The sequence below is a fragment of the Falco cherrug genome, chromosome 4 (genome assembly GCF_023634085.1).
Source record: "Falco cherrug isolate bFalChe1 chromosome 4, bFalChe1.pri, whole genome shotgun sequence".
Lineage (NCBI taxonomy): Eukaryota > Metazoa > Chordata > Aves > Falconiformes > Falconidae > Falco > Falco cherrug.
This window is the reverse complement of record NC_073700.1, coordinates 72273731-72296424: the sequence shown is the minus strand read 5'-3', so window position 1 is coordinate 72296424 and position 22694 is coordinate 72273731. Positions and strand designations below refer to the sequence as shown.

General features: G+C 38.6%; 1 protein-coding gene across 11 annotated transcripts in view; it reads left to right on the top strand.

Moving 5' to 3' along the window:
* The window catches only part of CACNB2 (calcium voltage-gated channel auxiliary subunit beta 2), a 255148-nt gene extending 238293 nt beyond the window's left edge, over positions 1–16855 (top strand). For 7 of the 11 annotated variants that reach the window (XM_055708405.1, XM_055708407.1, XM_027800534.2 and 4 more), the window contains 4 exons: positions 8805–8956; positions 9675–9770; positions 11126–11311; positions 15977–16855. In XM_055708405.1, coding sequence (XP_055564380.1) covers positions 8805–8956; positions 9675–9770; positions 11126–11311; positions 15977–16468 — 926 coding nt within the window. In that variant the 3' untranslated portion in view covers positions 16469–16855. The remainder of the gene's footprint in view (positions 1–8804; positions 8957–9674; positions 9771–11125; positions 11312–15976) is intronic. The other 4 variants (XM_055708406.1, XM_055708408.1, XM_005432153.3 and 1 more) reach the window with 1 other exon arrangement.
* The last annotated feature ends 5839 nt before the right edge of the window (positions 16856–22694 follow it).

The window sequence follows — 22694 nt, the reverse complement described above, 5'->3', positions numbered from 1 at the left end:
CAATGGACTTAATGTAATGCTATTAATGCTGCAAACACCTATCGACTGAAAGTTCGCTTTTGCAAAAGCATCAGTTAAAAATAGTCTTGGTATTTGACTCATTGGAAACCAATGCCACCACTGAATATTCTAGTGTAAAATTAACGTATCCAATAATTTTACAAAAAGAGTGTCTAGCTCATCAAGATTTAGGAGGACAGTACAGTCTTCTTCCTTTCCTATATGAAAGTTTGTTTTATGGATAAAAATAAATGTTTGCTTGTCAATACTGTTTTATGTTTGGTATGTGAAATGGACTAAAAAGAACTAAATTTAAGGAAAGGGCAATTGATTCATTTCTTTAAAAGGCTAGAAGAAATCCATAATTTTGAAAAGTTTTCTCTCCGAGAAGGTACAGTACATGGTTAAATCTCATTCACCTGAAAGTCAGTCCCAATTGGCTTAGTTACATTTCTATACATGCCATGTACACATGCCATTTGCAGAGACTGCTGAACCAGCTTTGTGCTTTTGCTGCATTTCTTCATCAAAAGTACCCAAAACTTTTTCTTGTTTCTGTGTGTTACGCTTGTTATAACGTTACCTCATGCTGTATGCTTTGTGCAAGAACCTGATTGTCTTGGCTTTTTCCATTCTCTGCTTCATTAATGCTCTCCCCTTCCAGATGTTTTGGGTATGTATACAAGCTTGCAAATTACTTTTCCTGCTGTTTTGTGTTCAGTGCTTTATTGTACCTCACAGAACCACTGTGTGTTTCTTGGTGGCTCACTGGTAGACAAAAGCCAATCCTGTACTGTGTTGCTAAGTATTTCTTTCAGAAAATCTTGCTGCTTTTCCTTATTTATTTTCAATTCTAAAAATAAAGTTGAGATTGACAAGTAAACGCTAAAGATTAGAAATTTACAGTGGAAAACCTAAGGTGTGTGCACCTAATGTGCATATTCTTAACAGAGATGTGTGAATGTTGGTGTAAAATATGTCATCATGTATATGGTAAAATTATTGCAGTCAGATGGTTTGGAATCTGTTTATGTGCTTTCTGTGTGCATATGCAGTAACCTGTCAGGCATTACGTACACCCAATGGGCAGCTGAGTGCCTACCTTTGGAATGTTGTTTCTAGAAATTGTATAGAGCTCCTATTCACATCATAATGTTGGTATCCCAGAGTTTTGTCTTCTGAATGAAACATACATGCCTGAAAAAATAGTAGTGAATTATCAGTGCAAATTTCAGCCTTATATTTTTATTTTCTTGATACCTGTGTGAAAAGCCAGTCGAATACTTGCAGCTATGGTAACAATGTATTTTATGTTTACAGATATATACACTATATATATATATATTTATATATGTATATATATAATGTTATGTATTCACCATGTTTGGTAATTTAATTGCAGTTGTTTTATATGATAAGGTTCAAGTAAATGCTTTCCCAACTATAAATCAAAAATAAACATAAAAGAGTGCTAGCTATACCTCAGAAAAATGCTCCCCTACTTACAGAGACTGTGGAACAGGAATGCAAAATTGGAATTTAACCAAGATTGTGTTTCCATTCCAGAGTCTTAAGGATCTAATACAGTTCACAGAGAAGACAGAAGGTGTTCAGTGTGTTATGGAAAATCCTGTTTGTCTCTTTATAGTTTTATCGTCAAGATAGCTGGGACAAATGTCCAGAACTCTCACTTGCAGGCATTAAATCCTCAGATATGATAAAGGAATCTGGTACATGTGAAGCTGCCTTGAGCCAGAATGCTGTAATACAGCAGCCAAGAACTTCTGGGTTATCCTAAGGATGTGGCTACACATCTTAGTGCACACAGATGGGGAGAGTGGCATAAAGATCCTGAACCCATTAAAATATATCACTCTCACATGCCTTAAAATGCTCTTTTATGCTGCTGGGCCAGCCTTGATTTTTTTAACATCTAAAGCCAGAGTCTCTCTAATAAGTTCTCCAGGTAGTTCTGCATTAGAAGTTTGGTACTAACTTTCCCAGTATTCTAACTTACAAATAATTTTTGGATACAGTATTGAAATTCCCTGTTTCCAAAGTGTTTCCAAAGGTGGGGAGTGGGGGGTGCAATAATTCTTGTTTTCTGTAAATTAAGAGAGAGTCCTCAGGTACATGTCACTATTTATTCTCATGGTACAGCACTGAAATACGTATGATTGATGATATATTGAAACAAACCATGTGCTAGAGGCAAAGCAATATAGCAGTGCATTAGAGTAATTTTTAAGGTTACGCATATCTGTATTGTAACTAAGCTGCCTGGACAGGTGAGGGAAATACTTTCCAGAAATCAGCTGTTTGCTCAAGAATATGATTTTCTTCCCTTAAAACTATTCACACCTGTAGGTTGAATTGATCCAGTGTGGGTTTTTTCTCCTAGGCTCACGGAACTGATAAAAAGTTACTGTCTGTGTCCTCATTTTTTCCAAGACTAAGCATTTGTTTAACCACAATGCAAAGAAGTTTGGGTTCATGTCTGTTGTCTACTAACAGAGGTGTGAACTTACAATTTCAATTGCCATGACAGGGCTATGATCACCTTTATGATGGTTGTCAGTCGGTCCTGCCTGAGTCTTACGCACTTTGCATAATAGTTAAACTTTCCCTGGAGAAAGAACTGGAATCCATGTGTTTCACCTCCCACTCTAAGCATCAGGCTACAGAGTCAGTGTCTCTCCCACTCAGTGAATGCGCAAATGTTTTGCAAGTGGCACACCATCAGCAGGAGGGGTTGAATAGCCAGCAATTGAGTGGTTCCGCATCCTATCAGTGAGAAAGTCTGAGCATTTTTATTTCTGTTTGTTCTGAATAAAACAACAGACCTAGGGAGCACTTAGTGTCTATGTATGGACCAGAGCTGTAAAAGCACTGCACTGAGTAATGAGGCATGGTGCAGAAATATCCAAGGTAGTGCCAGCCTGACATGATAATAACAGTTCTGAACTATGCAGAGACACTTGCTTGGTCCCCTGAGCAAAGTAAACATTAGACTGCTTCTTTGCCCAGAGTTACTATCCCAATTAGTCGATAACAGAGTGTAGGGGAGCTTAATGATGGGAGCAGCACTATGCTGCATGGCACCTTCTGGAGCGGCTGCGGTTCTGCCTGGAGAAGTTGTCTCAGTGCAGCTGTCCCCTGTGCTGTGCTCATATACTCGTGTTTGTGCTGCAGTCTGCTGATTTCCAGCTTCTCCATTCATAGACCATTAAAATTTATTTTCAGTTTAAACCTGGCATAAGAAGCGTCATTTCATGAATGCTATTGTTTTGCTAGCCCAGTGAAATAGAGGAGGAAGTAGACATTTTCATGTGCTATTTAGTATTTTTAAACACCACTGTCTGTTTTATGTTGTCATATAATTACAGTATTGCATTTCAGGAGATGTTAGTCCCATTATAAATAGATCTTGGTTATGCTGAGGTTTCCAAACATCCCATTGTATCTGTCAATACCACTTGGATGAGTGTGTGCATTCAAGGCCATCTGAATTCTGTCTAAATAGAGCCTCAGCAGGCAGGAGGAGGAAAACCCTGTTTTCCTGCAGCACCTCACCCCACAGCTCCCCTTCAGCAGAGCCCAGACGGAGCACCAGGCAGAGCAGCAGGCATGCCCCCTTCCTTTCTGCCTTATCCCTCACAGGAGCCCCATCTGTTAGGCATGAGTAACACATGCAGCCACTTTCCCTGGAAAATACTGTTATCCTCCCACTCCCACCCTCCCCTTTTTATGTAACAAGCTAGTGGCTAAGGATTTGGTTGAGACCGTGGAGATGTAAGTATATTCACAAAACTACATTTATGTTAGAAATTTGATTGAAACACCTGTAAGCCAGGTGTTGCGTAAGGTGTCTTCTGGCCGGTTGCTTAAGGACTAAGCTTGGAGCATGTATTACTTCTTACTTGCTCATATTCCCCTCCAAGCCCTTTTCCTTCTTAGCTGGGTACGCTGGAGGAGAGGCACACAGGCTTCTGCTGCCCGGCATTGCCACCAGTGTGGGGTGAAACCACAGGGCTGAACTTCCCTGGCTGGGGAAGGGATGGAGTGTGCAGTCCACCATCTAGCATGACCCTGCTGCTAGCTCCCTACCTACCCAGAGCAACCTTGGTGCTCGAGGGAAGGAAAGGGGAAGGTGAGAAGGAGGCCAAGCACTTACATAGGTGTGGCATTTCGTATTGGCTTGCTCCAGACTGCTCACACACCATGTAGCTTTCTGGATCACCCGTGATAGCATCTTTGTCTCTCCACTTTGTATACAGCGAGCGCAGGCATCTGATGTAGTCTGGGATAGCCTGGCCAAGTACCTGCATTCCGGTTAGTGCAATACCCAATGTAGACACGGGTGATTTTGCCGACAATGTGAGCGTGTGTATGCGCACATATGCTCACAAGTGAAAATCTAAAATCTGAATTCTGTCAGTCAGGCTCATGATTTACTTCTTAATCAAGAGGTGTGTGGGCACAACTCAATAGTCATCACTTCTTTTTTGTTTTCCTTTTTTCGTTTTCTTGGGTTTCAGACAGGACTTTTATCCATTTCTTAGCTGTTTTTTGGTGCAATACTTTCTATGTGCTTTAAAGGCACTGGGGATATATAGTGCACCTGTTTCCTTTGCCTTTGTTTTGGGATTCCTGATGCTGCTTTAAACTTCTCGTTTCTTTAGTTATGTTCATGGAATTCAGTGATTAGTTATCTTTAAGTAAGTGTGCTTATTTAAAAGAATTAGCATAAGAAAGATCACGGTTACTGATTTCTGTTCTCCTTATTTTATAAAATCATTTGAAAGCCGTTTGTACAAAGTGTTGCTAAGCATTTTTCTATGGCATGCATTGACATAGATGTGTTCTTTTCGTGCTATATGTCTGTAATATCAGGAGCTTTGTTTAGAAAAAATAGAATGCTTTGTCACTGTGGCCGTTGCAGTCCAAGTAATAACAAGAAACAAGTCTGCTTCTGTGAACAAATCAGTGCCACCAATACCATGGACAAGTAGACAAGGTCAAATTGAATAGAATATTAACGTTATACTGTATTAAGTTGACAGTACATGAACTTCACTGTTCCTGCTGAAGATCAAAACCTCCTTGCTGCATATAAGTAATATTTTGTCGTTCTGATTTGGCCTTTGCAAGCCAGAGGCATGGCCATTTTGCATTGCATCACAAAACTGCTGTCTCATCAGGGTCTGTCAAGCTGGGTGTCCCAGTGACTCCTGGCTGCTGTGGATGCTTTCTGCCCAGGTTTGAAGGAGGGTTGTGTTTCTCCAGCTGTGTACAGTAGAGAATGTTCTTTTAACATGGCACTGTGTAAGTAAGCCTAAATTCCACCACAGCTCATCTTGTTAGTAGCTAATTGACATACATGCAATGCAGTATTGCTGTGTCTTTGCCTTTACTTTAGGTGAGATTGTTTTAATGAACTGTTGAAGACTGTTGCTTGAAATGAATTTGTAAGGTCCAACAGGTGTAGAGAATATTTGTTTGCCCCCGTAATAGGATAAGCCATTTACTTGTGCTCTCATTGTACTGAATTTTTACTTATTTCAGGGTACAGTAGGGGTATTTGGAATTAATACATGGGAGCAAGTTTAAATGAGCAATATTTGAAGTTGGCTGTGTACTTCTTGTTTCTTAGAGTTGACCCCCAATTGTATGGAATAGACAGTTGAGTGCTCCTGTCATTTAAAATGTTCCCTTTCTGATTACTAAGGAGGCCATATGAAATAGATTATAAGGGTCACTTTAAAAGTTGATAGCTTGCTTCTGGTTTTTAGTGTTGTAGCTGGGCTGCCAGCATTTCATGATGATTGTCACAGTAGATCTAATTACATGTATGCCTCTCATTATGATTAGCAAATATAATTTATTGAAGTTAATTGTTACAGCCTCACTGTTACGCCTCTACAGTACATCAGAAGGGATATTATTATAAATAGATTATATTCATGGAGGTGGGAAGATTGCTAATCTATTACTGTGCTGCTTTGAAGATACCACACTGTCATTGTTCTCAGCTCCCTTTTTTAACTTACAGTGACATTTGTGTTACTATCCTCACATGGTATTTTGGGTTCTTTGCTTATTTTGGTCAAAAGTCTTGAGAGAAAATTTGTGCAGAGTGTCTTGTTGGAAAAGAATCTTTACGGGTATAGAATGTGTTATTTGAGAGATGTCGCTAAAGAAAGATGAAAACCAGAGCTGCAGCAGTAGATAAAGCCTTTGTCAGCCAAAAAGAGAAGCTGCTATTATTTAATTGCAACAACTTTTTGTGTAGTGAAAAGTTAGAATGCAGGGAGGATTCCAAGCAAAATACAGGGTTTTCCAGAAGCTGAAGAAGTACACTAAGGGACAGGAGATCAGGACCTCTTTGGCAATCTGCGTGCATTTTGTCCATCTGTTTTGTCTGGAAGGGTAGAGGCACAACACATTACTTCATCAATCATGCAGTGTAGTTCCTTGAACTTTTCTCCTTTACCCAAGTTAAGAAAAATAAATACTGAAATACTTTTGAAATGATGGAAATTATATCTGTGTTCAGACTCAGGTGGAAACTATTGGTTCATAGGACCATAGTTACCTGCAATTATTGCCCTGGGTGCATTTCACAGTAGAAGATACCCTCAGGCACTGCCCTGGCAGAGGGTTGTTTCAAAAAGTGTAGCAGGAAATGCAGTTCACAGATCTGTATTCTTTACTGGCAGAAGAGTGCTTCCAGCAGTGCAGCAAATACTGCTTCCCCAGACAAAATTACGATACACTGGTAAAAAGGCAGATTTTGCTGGCTATAAATTGTCTTAAACAAGGGGGTTTAGCAGTCTGGAATGGGCTTAAAATGATACATTAACTGATACTGTTACACTGTTACACTGACTGAAGTGTGGAGCCTCGCTTGAAATTGCAGGAAAGCAGTCCAAACTCATCAGAACAGTATGACAAATTATCTCTGATATGTTTATTCTTAGTCATCATTTGGACTTAAATTAGGCATAGACTACTGACTATCTTCTACTAAATCACTGAGACAATGGTAATCAGTCATTCCAATAATATATCTATGCAACAAATTTGCAGATAACATAATCGTGAATGTGCCAGGAAACATCAGAGGTTTTGTCTTCAAAACTGTGGTCCTCATTCAGACAGCAGCTGGGCCACAGCGCTTTTATCGACAAGCAGGAAGGCACACGCCGGTGCTTTCCATACCAGCATGCCATGCACACCTTGCAGTGCTCTCTGCTCTAAAACACCGATTGGCATGTACTCAGCCAAATTTTGAGCTGAGTGGAGGTGATGTTTAACAGACCCAAAACAGTGTCAGCCTTCTCCAATAGAGAATGTACTATATAGATTTTCTGATAGCCATTTAAGATGTTACTTCATTTATAAAATGATCATAGTAGTCACCTTTTGATTTGGAACCAAAAGACTTTGAGCTAAATGGAGACTAGCTCCAAAGAGATGCTTTGCTTTCTCTTGAAATTTTGCAATCTTATGATGGTACCAAATTTATTGAGTTGCTATTCTAAGGTAACAAAAATCAATCACTTCACACCCCTTGAAAGAGACCATTCACCATAGAAACCTCCCTCTAGCCAGATCAGATAGGCTGTGTTTTGAAGGAAGAGTAGTGTTTGTGCCACTGCAACAGATAAAATGCTCATAGTGTAATGTCAAGAAACTCTATAATAAATAAGTTTTGGGTACCTCTTGTTGGCATTTAAGTTTCTGTTGGTTATCTTCTAATGCTTACTTTGAATGGGATATATAATCTAATCTGGTTTTGGTTCATGGACCATGCACAACCTTTAAAGGGAAACCTATATAATTACTTCTGCAATTTCTCTGTGAAGTCAGCCTGTATCAAGATTTGAGCAGGAAAATGTGACTCCATTTCAAGAATGATTTTGCTATTGTAAGATTTAATTTTGGTTCATTTAGAAATGAAGATGGTTTCTACATCACTTGTGAAAGTGGACACAGGCCATCCATCTTGGAGATGTTTGCCCTGGAAACTACTATGGCCAGTCAGACAGGGTGCTGAGGAGCTGGGAGCATGAGTTACCAGAAGACAAGATGATTTTTTTCAGGAAAATCACCTTTCCAGAACTCGTAGGGTTGGGAGGAGGATACCATAGCATTATTCGGATTATTTACGGTTTTGCAAAAAGTGTTTTACACATAGCAATCAAACTTTTTAATATGGTACCATACTGAGGCCAGTATATGAAGGAAACTGTTTTCCACAGCTTTCATAAGTTGACATAAGTGGGAAACCAGCAGTTTCTGCTAATACAGACACTTCAGTACATCGTAATGCCTATCTTGGGCAGTCCAGTGTGAGAAAATTGATTACTACATAAGATTAAAGTCTGAGATTAAATTATTTACATTTAGGAAATTAATGGCATAGTAAAAGATTACCATGTGATTCTGCAGGCATTCTTACCTCTTTTTCTTACATTTATGGACTGAGGTCTTGTAAGAGTGTATCAACAGGATCTCTCCAGGCTGGAATTGCAAGAAGTGGTGGAGATAAGAGAGGCAGGCAGTGCTGCCCTCAAGGGCAAAAAGACAGGGGCAAAACACTTGTTAACATTGTGTTCGTTTCCCTAGGTGCCAGGGACCTGCACTGCAAACAGCTCCTTCCAGCCTGAGGAGCAGCAGCACACCAGTCTGCCACATTTTTGTATTCCTTAATACTAACTGCCTTTTAATATTTTCATAAATTTTAATATTTTAATAATTTTTAATGTTTTCATAACTCTTAAATTTCTGCTTACCTCCAGCTGAAGTTCAAAGTGAAATTGAACGGATTTTTGAATTGGCAAGGACACTGCAGTTGGTGGTGCTGGATGCTGATACCATTAACCACCCAGCTCAACTAAGCAAAACCTCTCTGGCTCCCATTATAGTATATGTAAAGATCTCTTCTCCTAAGGTAAGTATTTTGCTGATCGTGCTGTTTCAGTCTTCCTTCCCCCCACCTCCTTTTTTTGATCTCAAATGCAAATAATCATGTCCTCATTAAAGTTCAGAGCTATATATTGTTATTGCTTCCCTTTGAATGGTGAAATATTATTAGTCAAACAAGTATCTTAGCCCCAATGTTACCAGAACCCATTTGGGGAACGATGCTGTATCTCCAGTGTTTTTTTAAATTGAGATTGCGCTTCTAGTGTCAATCATGTAAGTTACGCTAACAGTTTGTTAAATCAAAATAATACAGAAATGAAGGAAAGATTTTCACACAATGAATATCAAACTGACTGATTAACATCTCCTGATAATGTACTCTTTCATTCTGTGAAAACACCTGCACAGACCTCATGAGGAGGCATTTGAAAGAGAAGGACGAATTTATGGGAAGAGGACTCAGGAGAGCAATTAAAGAATTTCAGCTTAGAAACAAACAAAACTGAAAGCAGCAGAGGGAAATAGGAGGAGACCTTTTTAGTGCTCATGACAGGAAAGGAGATGTCAGGAAGTAAATGAAAAGTAGCTTGTTCTGGATGTAAACAGCATGGGAAATGCTCCTGAAGCCATCAAATGAAGAATTTGATCTGCCCAAGTGGACAGATTAAATGTAAACATTTTAAGTGGTTATATATGTACATTAAGTCAGAATCTGCTCACTTCTGTTAATGTCTTTTTCACAGGTTTTGCAGAGGCTAATAAAATCTCGAGGGAAATCTCAGGCCAAACACCTTAATGTTCAGATGGTGGCAGCTGATAAACTGGCACAGTGTCCTCCGGTGAGTTACTGTTAATTGATGTCTCCTGTTTGAAAGGTGCCTTTCTTTTCAAGCACAATTATGCAATTTCTGGGAATGCTTGCCCTCTTCTGGCCATATTTCACTATTGCTTTTTTGCAGAATGCTTCCCTAGGCCTCTGGGCTCTGCACAAGGGTGCAGGGAAAAAACAGTACTGGTCACAAGCAGTTACTACGATGCATTCTGATACATTCACTACTTGAACAAACTGAGCATTTGTTTTACTTGATAATTTTTTGGGGGTTGTTGGTCTAAAAATGAACCCTCTTAGTGACTGTGCTTTAACTCTGGCAGTTTAGGGCAAGGCCAGTGGTTTGGGTAGCTCCCTGGGGGCATATGCCACCACATCACGGCTGGCATTCTTGGTCATGGTTTTGGCAAAGAGCTGCAAGGTACTGCGTAGCTGAGAGCTCTGCAGTTATTCTGTTGATGTGCACTGAATCAAATCCAATTTCCACCTATAAAGTGGAAATTATGAGACTCCAGCTGTGTTTTGCACATGGGAAGGGTTATATATATAACCAGCGTACTGAGCTATCAAGACTATGGATAAGAGAGCAGAAGGAGAAGGTTCAGTTCAGTTGGATTTGGGAATTTGCCATAGTGAGGGAAGTGTTTTCATCATGTAAGTTCAAGCATCTAAAGTTAAGAGACTAGTCTCCTCAAGTCCCCAGAACGTCAATGAGGTATGCTAGAGACCTGAGCAGGTGCTCAAAGCTGCCTTCAGGAGTACTTGTGTCTCCCTGACTGGGAAGGGAATGGAAGAAATACGCCTCATAACTTCAGATGCCTAAAATTGGACCATATGACTAATCTCTAACCTACTATTTGTATGACACTTGGAAACTGGATGATCTGTATTACGTGTGTTTCTTACTGTTGTTAGTTATTGGTCTTAGTCTCTATTCTTATTCTTACTGAATAAGAACTATTAGTCTTGGCTTTCTATTAGTTATTCTAGATATGGGGAGTGAATCCCTTTTCTTGCCATTCCATTTTGTTCCAACAGCTAAAAATGTCAGTGTTTAACCTTTCTTTCTGGATACTTGAATTTTAAGATCTGTTTAAGCTGCTTCTTCCTATCTTCATTGACTGTTTGTGCATTACTAAGTGGAAGCCATGAGGAGTTGCTTTAGCAATGTAACATTAATGTTAGCTATGATTGCTGTTTTTTCTATCAATTGCATTAAAACACCAACCAAAAAGGGTGAAATATCTTAACACAAGTACTAGAAATGTGGTTCGTTTTTGATGAATGGAAAGTGTAGTCATCAATGTCTCTAGCTCATCTCCCTTTAGCTGGTGATTATTCTTACTAAAACCTTTCCTTTATCAGGAAATGTTCGATGTAATTCTTGATGAGAACCAGCTTGAAGATGCTTGTGAGCACCTTGCTGACTATCTGGAAGCCTACTGGAAGGCCACGCATCCACCTAGCAGCAACCCTCCTAACCAGCTTCTCACTCGCACACTTGCAACAGCCACTCTTCCTATTAGCCCAGGTCCAAATATTAATTTACAGGTACAGTTGTTATGCCGTCTCTTTTTTTTTTTTTTTTTCCTATCAACTTCTTCCTCTTCCAAAGCACGTTCACAGTCTGATACTAGAATATGTTCAGTATGTCTTACTGTTGTTGGTAGTTTAAGAGCTTTTTCAGTAGAAGTTCACTCATTTTCAGTATAGAAGGCAAATACAGGCCCATTATTGTTATTTCTGTTGTACTCGTGGTAGCATGTGTTTGCGCATTGACTAGGAGGCTACTTTTGATTCCAAGGACTAAGCCAGCCTGACTGAAAACATATGGTGATGTGAAGCGGAATGCTTAAGGTTTTATTGTGCCTAGGACACCACTGTGCCAGTAATATGTGTACCAGCCACAAGCATTTTTATAGTTGGCCATATGTAATCCAATCAGAGGAGTAGAACTGGGCTAATACTATGCACGTTACAGCCTCTGGTAACTCTCTGACTGATGGGGACACTATTGCTAATAGGCAAATCTCAGGCCCAGAGGCCCTGCATGACAAATTGGATTACGTACAGAGCAGATCCACAAATGTTGGAGGGAATCTGTTCTATAGAGTTGTAGCAGTTGAGAATGGCTGACTGTATTAGTGAAGTCTCAAGGTCAAAGTGGCCGTTTCAGTGTTTCCTTTGATCTTCTATTCAGTGGCTGTTGCTGTGAAAAGTACATACTTCCTTCAAGCCAAACTCTTACATAAACCCTGAGTCCCGCGGCATATTGTGCAGAAAGACCTTGAGAGGCAGTATGTTCTGAACAGCAAGGGTACTGTCTAGAGAGCTGGGAAAAACAGGCTTTCTTCCCACCTCCGCACTGACCTGCCTGTTGACTTTGGGCATATTCTCTCCCCTCTTGTCTCCTGCAGCTTTTGGTTTGTGTAAGTGTATGTAAGGTTTTCCTCATAAGGAGATCCTGTCCTTTGTATATGTATTGCATGGCATGAAATGCAATCTTGAAAGATGTTATTTCGTTATAAATAGTGAGTGACACCTCGAGGCTGAGAAGATCACAGTGGGGGTTGAAATACATCTGTCCCAGCTCAAATAATGGCTTACTACATCTTAATTTCCACCTAAGTTCCATATATGCCCAGAAGTTCGAATTCATAACTTTGGCTAAGAAGAGCGCCTTCAAAGAAAAAAACATACCTGCACCCAAATTAAAATGGCGAAAATTTGCTCTTTGTTTTTATGATCTCGCAAAACAATTTCATATGCCAAAGACTTCCTGTTAGATGACCACAGACTTGACAGATTTGGGCTTTAACAAGAAAAATTGCTTCAGCCACCTTGCAGGGTGTCTCCTTCTCTTGCTTTCAAAAGCAGTTGCAAGAAAAGAGACTGTAAGCTATAGCTCATTTCTGCCTTTTTTTCTGTCCTCAGAGCTGAAACACCCTGAAAAAATTGTGAACTGGAAGAATTTCTGAGTACGAAATTCAGTATTGTTGTGTGCAGACTTGCTAGATAAACTTCCTTTGCTTTGTAGATGTACTTATTATTTTGCTTAATGATTTTTTATGCCTTTTGGGTGTGGATTTATAGTTCACTTACTCATTTTATTAACCACATTCTCTGGAGGAATTATACAGAGTTCTAATAACACTTTTGTGAATGCTGTGCTATCTCCATACAAATTAACAGATTCTTATTTTAAGGACTAAAAATGAGAATGTGTTTGCAGTTTCACATCTTGTTTGTAGGTCTACTAATACAAAAGTGTGAAACAACAGGGGTCCCTTATAAAGCGTAGAACTTTTACATTCCTTTTGTTTCATTTTCCTATGGTAATTTTCAGCTGACATCTCAAACCTGAACCTGTCATGGTCTTGGCATGGAGTGGGGCTTCTTTCTAATCACAGCGGCTGAACCCATTCTCTCAATAGTGTTAAGACCCTCTGTTTGGAGAATTTAAATTCTATGTCTGTGCTGGTTTTTGTGGACTGCTCTGCAGAGAAAAAACATGCCACCAGCCACTTGGCCTGGAGGAGCAACATCTGCACTGCAAAGCATTTGAGTCATCCTCCCCTGGGTCCAATGCAGCACCCCTTTGCCATGAGACGCAATTGGGTTTTGTGGTTTTTCAGTACCAGGTGTACATTGTAACGAGAGATTTGTGTTGCCAGCTGCCAGAGTGGTGTTATGGCATGATGCTGACTGTGTGTATTGCATGGCACGAGGTGCTTGAAGGTGTGAGTCCTCCTGGGACTGTTTGAAATTAAGCAGGTGAACACCATACACCTCCTGTCTATCTGATGGAGAGCTTTGGAGCAAGCTGTCCCAACAACTGTTTTCAGGTTTTCTTTTGTAGGGAAATAGATAATTCCAAAAAGAAGACTGGAGCAACCTCACACAACTATGGTGCAGGCAATTAGGGACTACTGAATGGGAATAGGAGCGAGTCAAATGGATTCAGTGGACACAGACCTCTCTCCTCTTTCAGCATTGCTTAAACTTCTTTACAAGAGCCCTTACTTCTTTGAACTTGCAAGCTGAATAATGAAATGGTTTTATTTCAAACTTCCTCCATTTTAGGCAAAAAAACCTTAGGAGATTGGGCCATAAAATTCCTGCGCTGTGGAATGTAATCAAATCAGAGCCCTGATTTGGTTATGAATCACAAAGCCGGGCTCTAATCCAGATTCAAACATTATCTGCTCATTGTCCCTCTAATACTTAGACAAAATTACTGTTGATTAATTTGCCCATAAATCCCCATAGCCCTAACACTGTTCTGAAATTACAGGTATTGGTTCTAAATTTATTCACTGTGCTTTTCTGCACATGGTCGTCGTAGCAGAGACGATTCATCTGAGTTTGTAAAAGCAGCATTCTGTGCAAAGCAGGTTCAGATGTTGCATTTGTTCTCAAACCACAGCAATGATGGATTTTATTAGTCACTATTACATATAGGTACATAGATATTTGGCATTTGAGCGTATGAGAGTTAAAGGGTTTTACATGTGTACCCAGTTTATGTGCTTTAAAAGCAGTCATGGTTGTGAACTAATAAAAATGTGTTTACACATCCAAAGTAGGCCTTGCTTTAGACTCTTACTCGATTTCATTTATAATTCACATCTGCTGAGGCATTTCTGTTCACCTTGAACACATCTCTTCATGTTTACAATTACTACATTCCTTTTCTGGCAAATCAGAATCATCTTGAGAACCATAAACACAAGAACAAGAAAGAAATTTAACCGCTGTTTCTGTTGCCTTGTTCTCATCTGTACCATTTGTTTCAAATTAGGAACACATGGAGCAACCCAGATAGTCACTCAGAGGTTTACAGAACAAAATGTCTTGGAAAATGGAAGATTTGTCAAATTTATCAAATTGGTGATTTGAAAAATGTTGCTTTTTGTAAGTTTCTGATAGTACAGATTTCTTCATATCCAATTTCTTGTCATTTTACTTTTTGGGTTGCTAGGAAACCTGCCTGCCAGGATCTATGGCTGAAGGACAACATTTCCTCCTTCCCTAGCTCTTTTCCACAAAATAGAAAGAGATAAGTCCACAAGCTGCCCTGGAGGCAGTTCTTTATTTTTAGACAGCTCTGAACCATAGGAGGCAAACTTTAGACTACCTTTGGCAAATTAAGTAGTCTCACAAAAAAATGCCTGTAAAAGTCTGTTAAAACCTACTTCAATTGTCTGCCAGTAGAGCTGATTTTGGCTTGATGTTCTTCACCTCGTACAAGAAGGATAATTCAGTTTCACTATAAACTATTTCTTAAAATTGTACAGTTAAGCTTGAAAAGTCTTTGGCTGTGGTTTGGGAATAAAAGCAGGTTAATGTAATGAAACCCCCTTATGAGTTAAATAATGCCGCTTGTTCGTTTTGCAGTGATTTCAAAGCATTATGCTGGTGAAGGGTAGGTTTGTTATTACCTGGTAATTTTTTTTTCAGTCTTAATAGTAGTGGTGTGTTAGGAAATTCTATGGGTGATAATATTGCTCTCCTCCTGCTGTTCTCAGCAATGGTCTGTGTTCTTGAGCTTGTAAAATTAGGAGGTCAAAGTTTAGTTTTTCATTACCATGAAGAAATGGAATTATTGCTGAGAAAAACAGAAGGTCAGTGATACTATTAGTATCATAATACAAACTTTATTTAAACTAGATTCAATTGCCTTTTTTTTTTTTTTCTTAAAAAAAAAATAAAAAGCAGCTACTCTAAAAAGGCCAAGTATTTGTACTTTGGTTCTGGTCTGGAATCCCCCTCCTCAGCCCTCTAAAATCACTTACCCATAGTAGCTGTTCCCAGGCAGGCATCTCAACTGATAACCTGCCCTTTCCTGGCATCATACGTCCTCTTTAATGTTTCTGCAGTTTGTCCTGCTTTTGCACGCTCTCTTTTTGTCTGGAGCGTGGTAGGCAATTATTGCTAACTGTCATAGTCAGAAACGTCACGGAAGATGAGAAAGTGTCACAGAATAACCCAAGTGCCACCCTCTGTTCTGATCAGAGTGAAAGGAATTGTTTGTATTATAATACTGAATTTTCAGTCAAAGTTTAATTCTAACGTTTTTTTCTAGTTTAGATTCAAAGTGGATTGTTGTGTACTTAAATTTTACTGGTTTCATGATACTTTCTAGTTGAATTTGATATTGGGGAAAGTTTTTAAATGTGTACTTCATGTACGTGAACTCACTGCTGGTTGTGATAGCAGGGATCTCAAGGAGACCAGAGGAATGACCATTCAGTCCCTGAACGCAGCAGTTCACAAATTGAAGAGGAAGCACGGGTTGAACCCGTCAAGAAATCCCAGCATCGCTCTTCCTCAAGCCAGCACCACAACCATCGCAGTGGTGTTAGAGGCCTTTCTAGGCAAGAAACGTTTGACTCAGAAACACAAGACAGCAGAGATTCAGCTTACGTAGAGCCAAAGGAGGACTACTCGCATGAGCACGGTGACCACTATGATTCTCACAGGGATCACAATCATAGAGACGAGTCCCATGGGAGCAGTGATCACAGACATAGAGAATCAAGGCATCGTTCAAAGGAGAGGGACCGCGAGCAGGACCACAATGAATGCAACAAACAGCGTAGTCGTCATAAATCAAGGGACCAATATTGTGACAAGGATGGGGAAGTGATATCAAAAAAACGTAACGACACAGGAGAATGGAACAGGGATGTTTACATCCGTCAGTAACTTTTGCCTCTGGCAGTCTTGTGTTTCTTTGAAGTCTTGTAACAATGCCCCTTGAAAATATCTTTGGGTTCTTCATTGCAGAACATATGGTATCCTTCTGTACGCTGGTTTGTATTGCTGTTGCTCGCATAGCAATAGCATGAAATAGAATATTCATATACTTATTTTTTTGGATAGTGCTATATGAATTAGTGTAGTACAACCGCAGAGTTCCTGATGTTGTACTATGCCATTTTTCAAGCTGTTTTTTGGTAGCTGCCACTTGAACAATATCTGTTGCCATCAAGGTGTTGTTAGTGTTTTTTAAAAAAAGGTACCTTTGATGTTTAATAACTTCCCGTGTATTCAGCAAGCCAGAATCAGCACATAAAAGAATCTAAAACTTTTTGTCTGCTCTGATTTTTAATTTGTATGCACTTGATTCGCATATTGGTTTAAAAGCCACTATCTGTTGCTTGTACCTCTGGTGGACTCCATTTGAAGACAGAATTCAGTCTTGCCTTACACACAGGGGATCATAAAGTCAAAATCTATTTTCTATGTACTGGTACTGTGTACTGTATATACAGTTTATAAATGTTATTTCTGCAGACACCTTCTTACTATCTAAGTTTGATCACACTGTTTTAGAGTCCTAATGCCAAGTTAGCAGATTTGCTTTTGAATTACTGGCAACTGGAACTAGCCTCGTGTAGGAAATCTGTAACAGTGTTCAATCTAAATACTTTTTCTTCTGTAGCAGAAAGCTTATACTTACTGTAAATATGAATGAGTGCTTGAGATAAAGGGTCTAACTCTTATACCCTATGCTGTCCTTGCAAATCCAATTTTGTGTTTTAAATTTATGGTAAAGGTAACAAACTTGCCACTATAAATTATTCTTCTCTGTACAGGTCACAAAATTGCAATGGACACAGCTTAATTTTTGTTCTGTTAGAATAACAGAGCACACATGACAGAGGCGTGTATGTGAGCGGGTGGGTGGTGGATGGGCGTAAGTGTGCGTGTGCACGTTAGGCAGCAAAGTGTGAGAATCTACTGAAAAAAACAAAGGTTAGTCAAAAGCCCAACAAGTCTGTCTGTCTGTTAATTTAAAAATCCAAATTGCAGTCAGGGAATATGAGGGAGTTCAGTGACCCAGGTAATTGAGAAAGTGTAAATCTGCTGGCTCTTTGTGGAGACTTCAGGAGAGTGGAAACAGGCAAATGTTACTGGGAGTGTTTCACTGGAAATGTAAAATCTTTGTGTTTTAGAGTATTTGTTTTAGTAAGAAAAGTTTACACAGCTTGTGGAGAGTTATTTTGTTGGAAAATAAATTTTTGTAGCTTCTCCACTTTTTATACACTTGCCAATTCCTCTGCATTCCCACTTTGCAGCCTGCTAAATGCTTTTCCTTCGCCTAAACTTGTGCTGCTGGTGAGAGCTTAGAAAAATGTGACGAAGTACTCTTAGGAGCTTGCTAGAGAAAATGCATTGAAGTCAAAGGGAGTAAATGTAGCTTGTTTTGCATTGAACACCTGTTGCACTGGTAAGTTGGGAGAAATTCACTATTATTTTTAACTACAGGTTCCATACCCTTGCCTAGTGTAAAAGCTGTTCTGCATCACATGTAGTCTTTGTAATAATTGTCTGAATGAAATACTTTTTGTATTTCACTGTAAATAGCACATTATATAAAACTGTAGCGCGTTAATAATTAAGTTAGCTGGAAGTTTGTTTTAATTTATTATTTTAATTCTGGGAATATCAGCATTGCCTGATTTTGAATATCATTTTAGTGAAATGGATAAGATACACGGCAGGTGCATGTTTTCTCCAATCTCCTATCCAGCTTCCAGGTAATTCAGTTTAACTCCCATAAATGTACTCTGTCCTCCCTCTCCCTCTTCCACCCCTCTTCTGATGCTTTATATGCACCTTTTACAACAATGTAGGAGTGAAGTTCTGCTGTCGGGTATCTGGCCATTCCTCCCAGTGCTGCTAACTGTTGTGGTTAATCAAGGGTAGTATTTGGCTCAAAGCATGAACTGCGGGGAACACAAGGAAAAGGTTATTTTTCTAGAAATAAAGTTGTCACCATTTTTCTAAGCATCCGTAAATGACTGTGTAGACAAAGGAAGCATAGGTAAGTATTACTAAATGGATATATGAGACTATATAAACAGTAGCTTTTGACACAAGAGGTTTTTCAGGGTATCAGTGGAAAGTGACATTGAAAGACTTTGTTGTTTGAATCGTATCAGATCACATGTAAATGGGAACAGAAGTTACATTGTCTTGCTCTGTGTAACCTGGCTTTAGCTGTTTTACCAGCTTCAGTAAATGCTGTTGCTCCCTACAACTGTTATACAACAGCCTTGTCCTCCAAGTGATCTATGGATTCCACTTCAATACCTTGAGTAGTTTTATTATTCTTTTCTTTTTTCTTTTCTTAACTTTCGCTCCAGAGAGTGTTTATTTTCCACATATCTTATTTTTAAAAAATGTTTGGCAGAATTTCAAAGCACTAAGTAGTGTATGAAAACCATGGCGTAGGTAGCCGTGTACAGACAAATAAATGAGAAAATAAGGAGCATAGTCTAAGCCCTAGTATTTAAGTATGGCCTATATATTGACTTACGGAATATAAGGATCTTACCACAAAAAAAGGCATGTCCTAATCCAACTAATGAGAGAATCACATTTTGTATAGTGCTGCTAATTATGTACAGACGACATACTAACACCTGCATTGCTGAGGCAGACTCACTCAGTTTTTATTAGCCTTGCTAAGATACTTTCCTTCAGTTAAGAGCAACAAATGATATGTAATGTGAGCTTGTACTACACATATTGCACAATACCACCTGCCTGCTGAGCACTACTTTGAAAAGCACTTTAACAATAAGAAGCTTTAAAAATACTCCAGCTGGAGGACATATCAAAGGTTATTGTGATGAAATGCCTTTGCAGAGTTTTGCCAATAGACAGTTTCTTATTACTGTGCATTAGGATGCTAAGGAGTTCGTATTTCTGTGTCTGGTTTCAGTAGCTTTGAACCTGAAGAATGGTAGAGGTCCCAGTGAGCTCCTGTCTTCTCATGTATGTGTGGTACAAAACAACCTGCGAAATTTCTATTCAAATGAGCTACAAAGATAATAAAACCAGTGAGACAGATGAAAGGGAGGAAGTTAAAATAGTTAAGTGATACATGGGGTTTGTCAGCTCTTGCTCTGTATGTTTTCTAAAAACTTTCAGTATATGGAAGGAATGGGATGCATTTGAACAGTTATGTATATATGTTAGATGTTAACCGTATTTTTGTATGTCTTTTCAAATGAATACACATCAGTGCTGTTCAGCAGCCCAAGTGTATCCTTTGTCAGTTGTTTAGTGTCACACAGACATCACAGAAGAAAGACTTTTCAAGGAGGGACTGGAAGGAGGTGAGAATACCAGTCTTGAGACTTGTTAAGGGACAGGGCAGTTTGGATGAATAAGTAAACAGGTTTGTGCACAAAGGCAGCATGAGTAGGAGTTAAGAGCTAAAAGAAACTATTTTTAAATTGAACCCTAAATTACTGTCTAGAAGTTAAAAAATTCTTCTACAATACTCATTAATTCCTACTCTATGTCTGGCACCAGGAGTACAGAATTCGAGAAGAGTTCCACAATTTTTGCTTGAAGGTGTAAAATTAAATAGTTTATCCTAAGAATTTGGCCCTACCCTACTTAATGAAGACCGGTTTTAAAGCCACAGTGAGTTTGAGTGGAGTACCTGTTTTGACAGAATCTGTAAATTCTTAACCTATGGCCCTTATTATAAATGGAGCACGAGATGAAATTCCACTCTTCAAACCCTGAGTGAAAGCAGACATCTATTTTCTCCCTGCCTCTCTGGTTACTTACACATGCAGTTCTTGCCCAGGTCTAATACCCTGCTCCTTAATACATACTGGTTTTTATGAATTTGTTAGTAATTAGCATTTTTAAGCTCCGTTGGTTTGTAAAGTAATCACATTCTGTGACACCTGCAGAGGTTCCAGTGTGGTCCGTTAATCATTCCCTTGGTTGGAATGCAGTGAGTGGTCCGATTGCTTTGAATCTTGTATCTGTTCAAAGTAAAAGGGTTAGTGTAAACCACCTCCTGTGTTAGTTGCTAAAGCCTCTTCAAGGTTTATTTTGGTTTGTGGTTACATTTGACCTCTGATTGCTTTAACACATCAGGCTGAAAGCTGTTTCCCAAATGCTTTTGACTTTAATTCTATTCTGTCCATGAAAATAAAGCACATTGCAAAAAACTTTCTTACATAGTCTAGAAGAAGAACAGAGAAATTATTTTTCAGAGTGTAATATAACGTTTTTGGTGTACATTTACTTATATTTATTACTTTATCGCAGATCTTTCACTAAAATTTTAGTTCTTCTATCATCTGTAAAGTATGTGAATGCCATTTTTATTGTGAATGTTTTTAATCAAATGTTATTCAGTCAAACTTACTGCTTGGCAATTTGACTATAATTTATTTCCCCACTTTTATATAACAAACTGTTATATATAAGCTTACAGTAGTTTTACAGACAGTTTCTTTTTATAACTTACCACCCTAGAGATGTGTTCCTACGCAGCTCAAAAAAAATTTATATCGGCTATAATAGACATTAAGCTGGTTCTTCTAACTCATCTGTGTTCTCTTTTCTTACTTTATTCTTACCACTTTTACCTATCATGATTACCTACTCAGCAATGAATTCTAGCACTACAAAACTGGATTTGCTCATAATTTTTTTTTTAAAAGACTAAACATAAAACCAAGGTTCTTTATATTTTAACACTACCTACTCCAAAGTAATTTCTTGTTGATCACCATCACCAGCCTGTTTCTTACTAAAATACTCCTTTTTCCTTAAAATGCATATGAAAACCTACGATCTAAAAATTGGTGGACTCCATGACAGCGAAACAGGAATAAGCTGTATAATAATTTCATACTATACTAGCCTGCCTATTTTAATATCTTTATATTGACCAAAATAAATGTTTAGATTTGGCACTATTACTAATAACTATTTCTGAAAATAGAGAAAACTACTTTTCAGACTTTCTTAAAGACAGGATCTGATTGCATGCCTAATCTATCAATTTTGTACGGTTAATCTTTCATTACAATAACAACTTTTTAAATTTAATATATAACTATATCATATAGTATAAAGATACATATATTTTTTCAATTGTGCTTCAGCACCAAATGCTGAAGCATAATGATTAAGTGTGTGAAACATTCTTGTCAGGAAAGTAATCCTATTAAAAATGTATATATAAAACATACAACAGAATTGTGACAATGAGAAAGTATTCCTGCACTTACAGGTAAAGTCACACTAAGATTGGAAAAGAAAAGAACAGAAAAAAAAGGGCATCCATCCAACTTTTAGTCACCTAATTTAGCCAAGCCCGTAGTCAAAGGAAGGCCTCTGACTCCCTGAAGGGATGATTTGGAGCATATTAAGTGAGTTTCTGTTCTGAGCTCCCTGATGGAGAAGTCTTACCCCCTGCTCCTCAGTTACCAGGAGAGAGAGGCCTAGGGGAAAGAGCTGAGGCTTATCCCTTTAATATGCTAAGTGTTCTTTTTAAGTCTAGCAGTGATTTTTGCAGAAACAACTGTAGCGGTTCCGATATCAGTAATTTTTTTCAGGTGAAGTCTGGTCTGCAATTACACTGGAATCAAATACAAGTCAATTACTTTTTCTCCCCCCACCCTGACACTTCTCATATAAAGTCATGAGAGATCACCTTCTTGAAAACTAAAGAAATCTGAGAATGCCTCAAAAAATCTTCTACTAAAAATTCAGCAATCTTAAATTCTTTCAAATCCAGTATCACACAAATCCTGCTACTGAAACTGAAGGCAAAGTTCCTTCCTTTATATGTGTACACAAATTTCAGTATATAGTCTATGTGTGCTGATTCATGTTTACAGAACTTATGTATTCTGCAAAAAGAAAATGCTTTTTTACTAGCACTGAGTTAAAGATTTCAACATGTACTTACAATAAAAGACTAATCCCTTTTGTTACCAAGTAATTATTCCAGCCGTATTTAGACTAAAGAGACTGTATTTTATAGTATGAGCTTTCATTATTCTAAATAGGGTATCTCACCTACTACTGATGAAACAAAATGACTTTAAATCATCTTCAGATACGTTGTGGTTAATGGCAAGGTGTAACCAACATAAGTAGA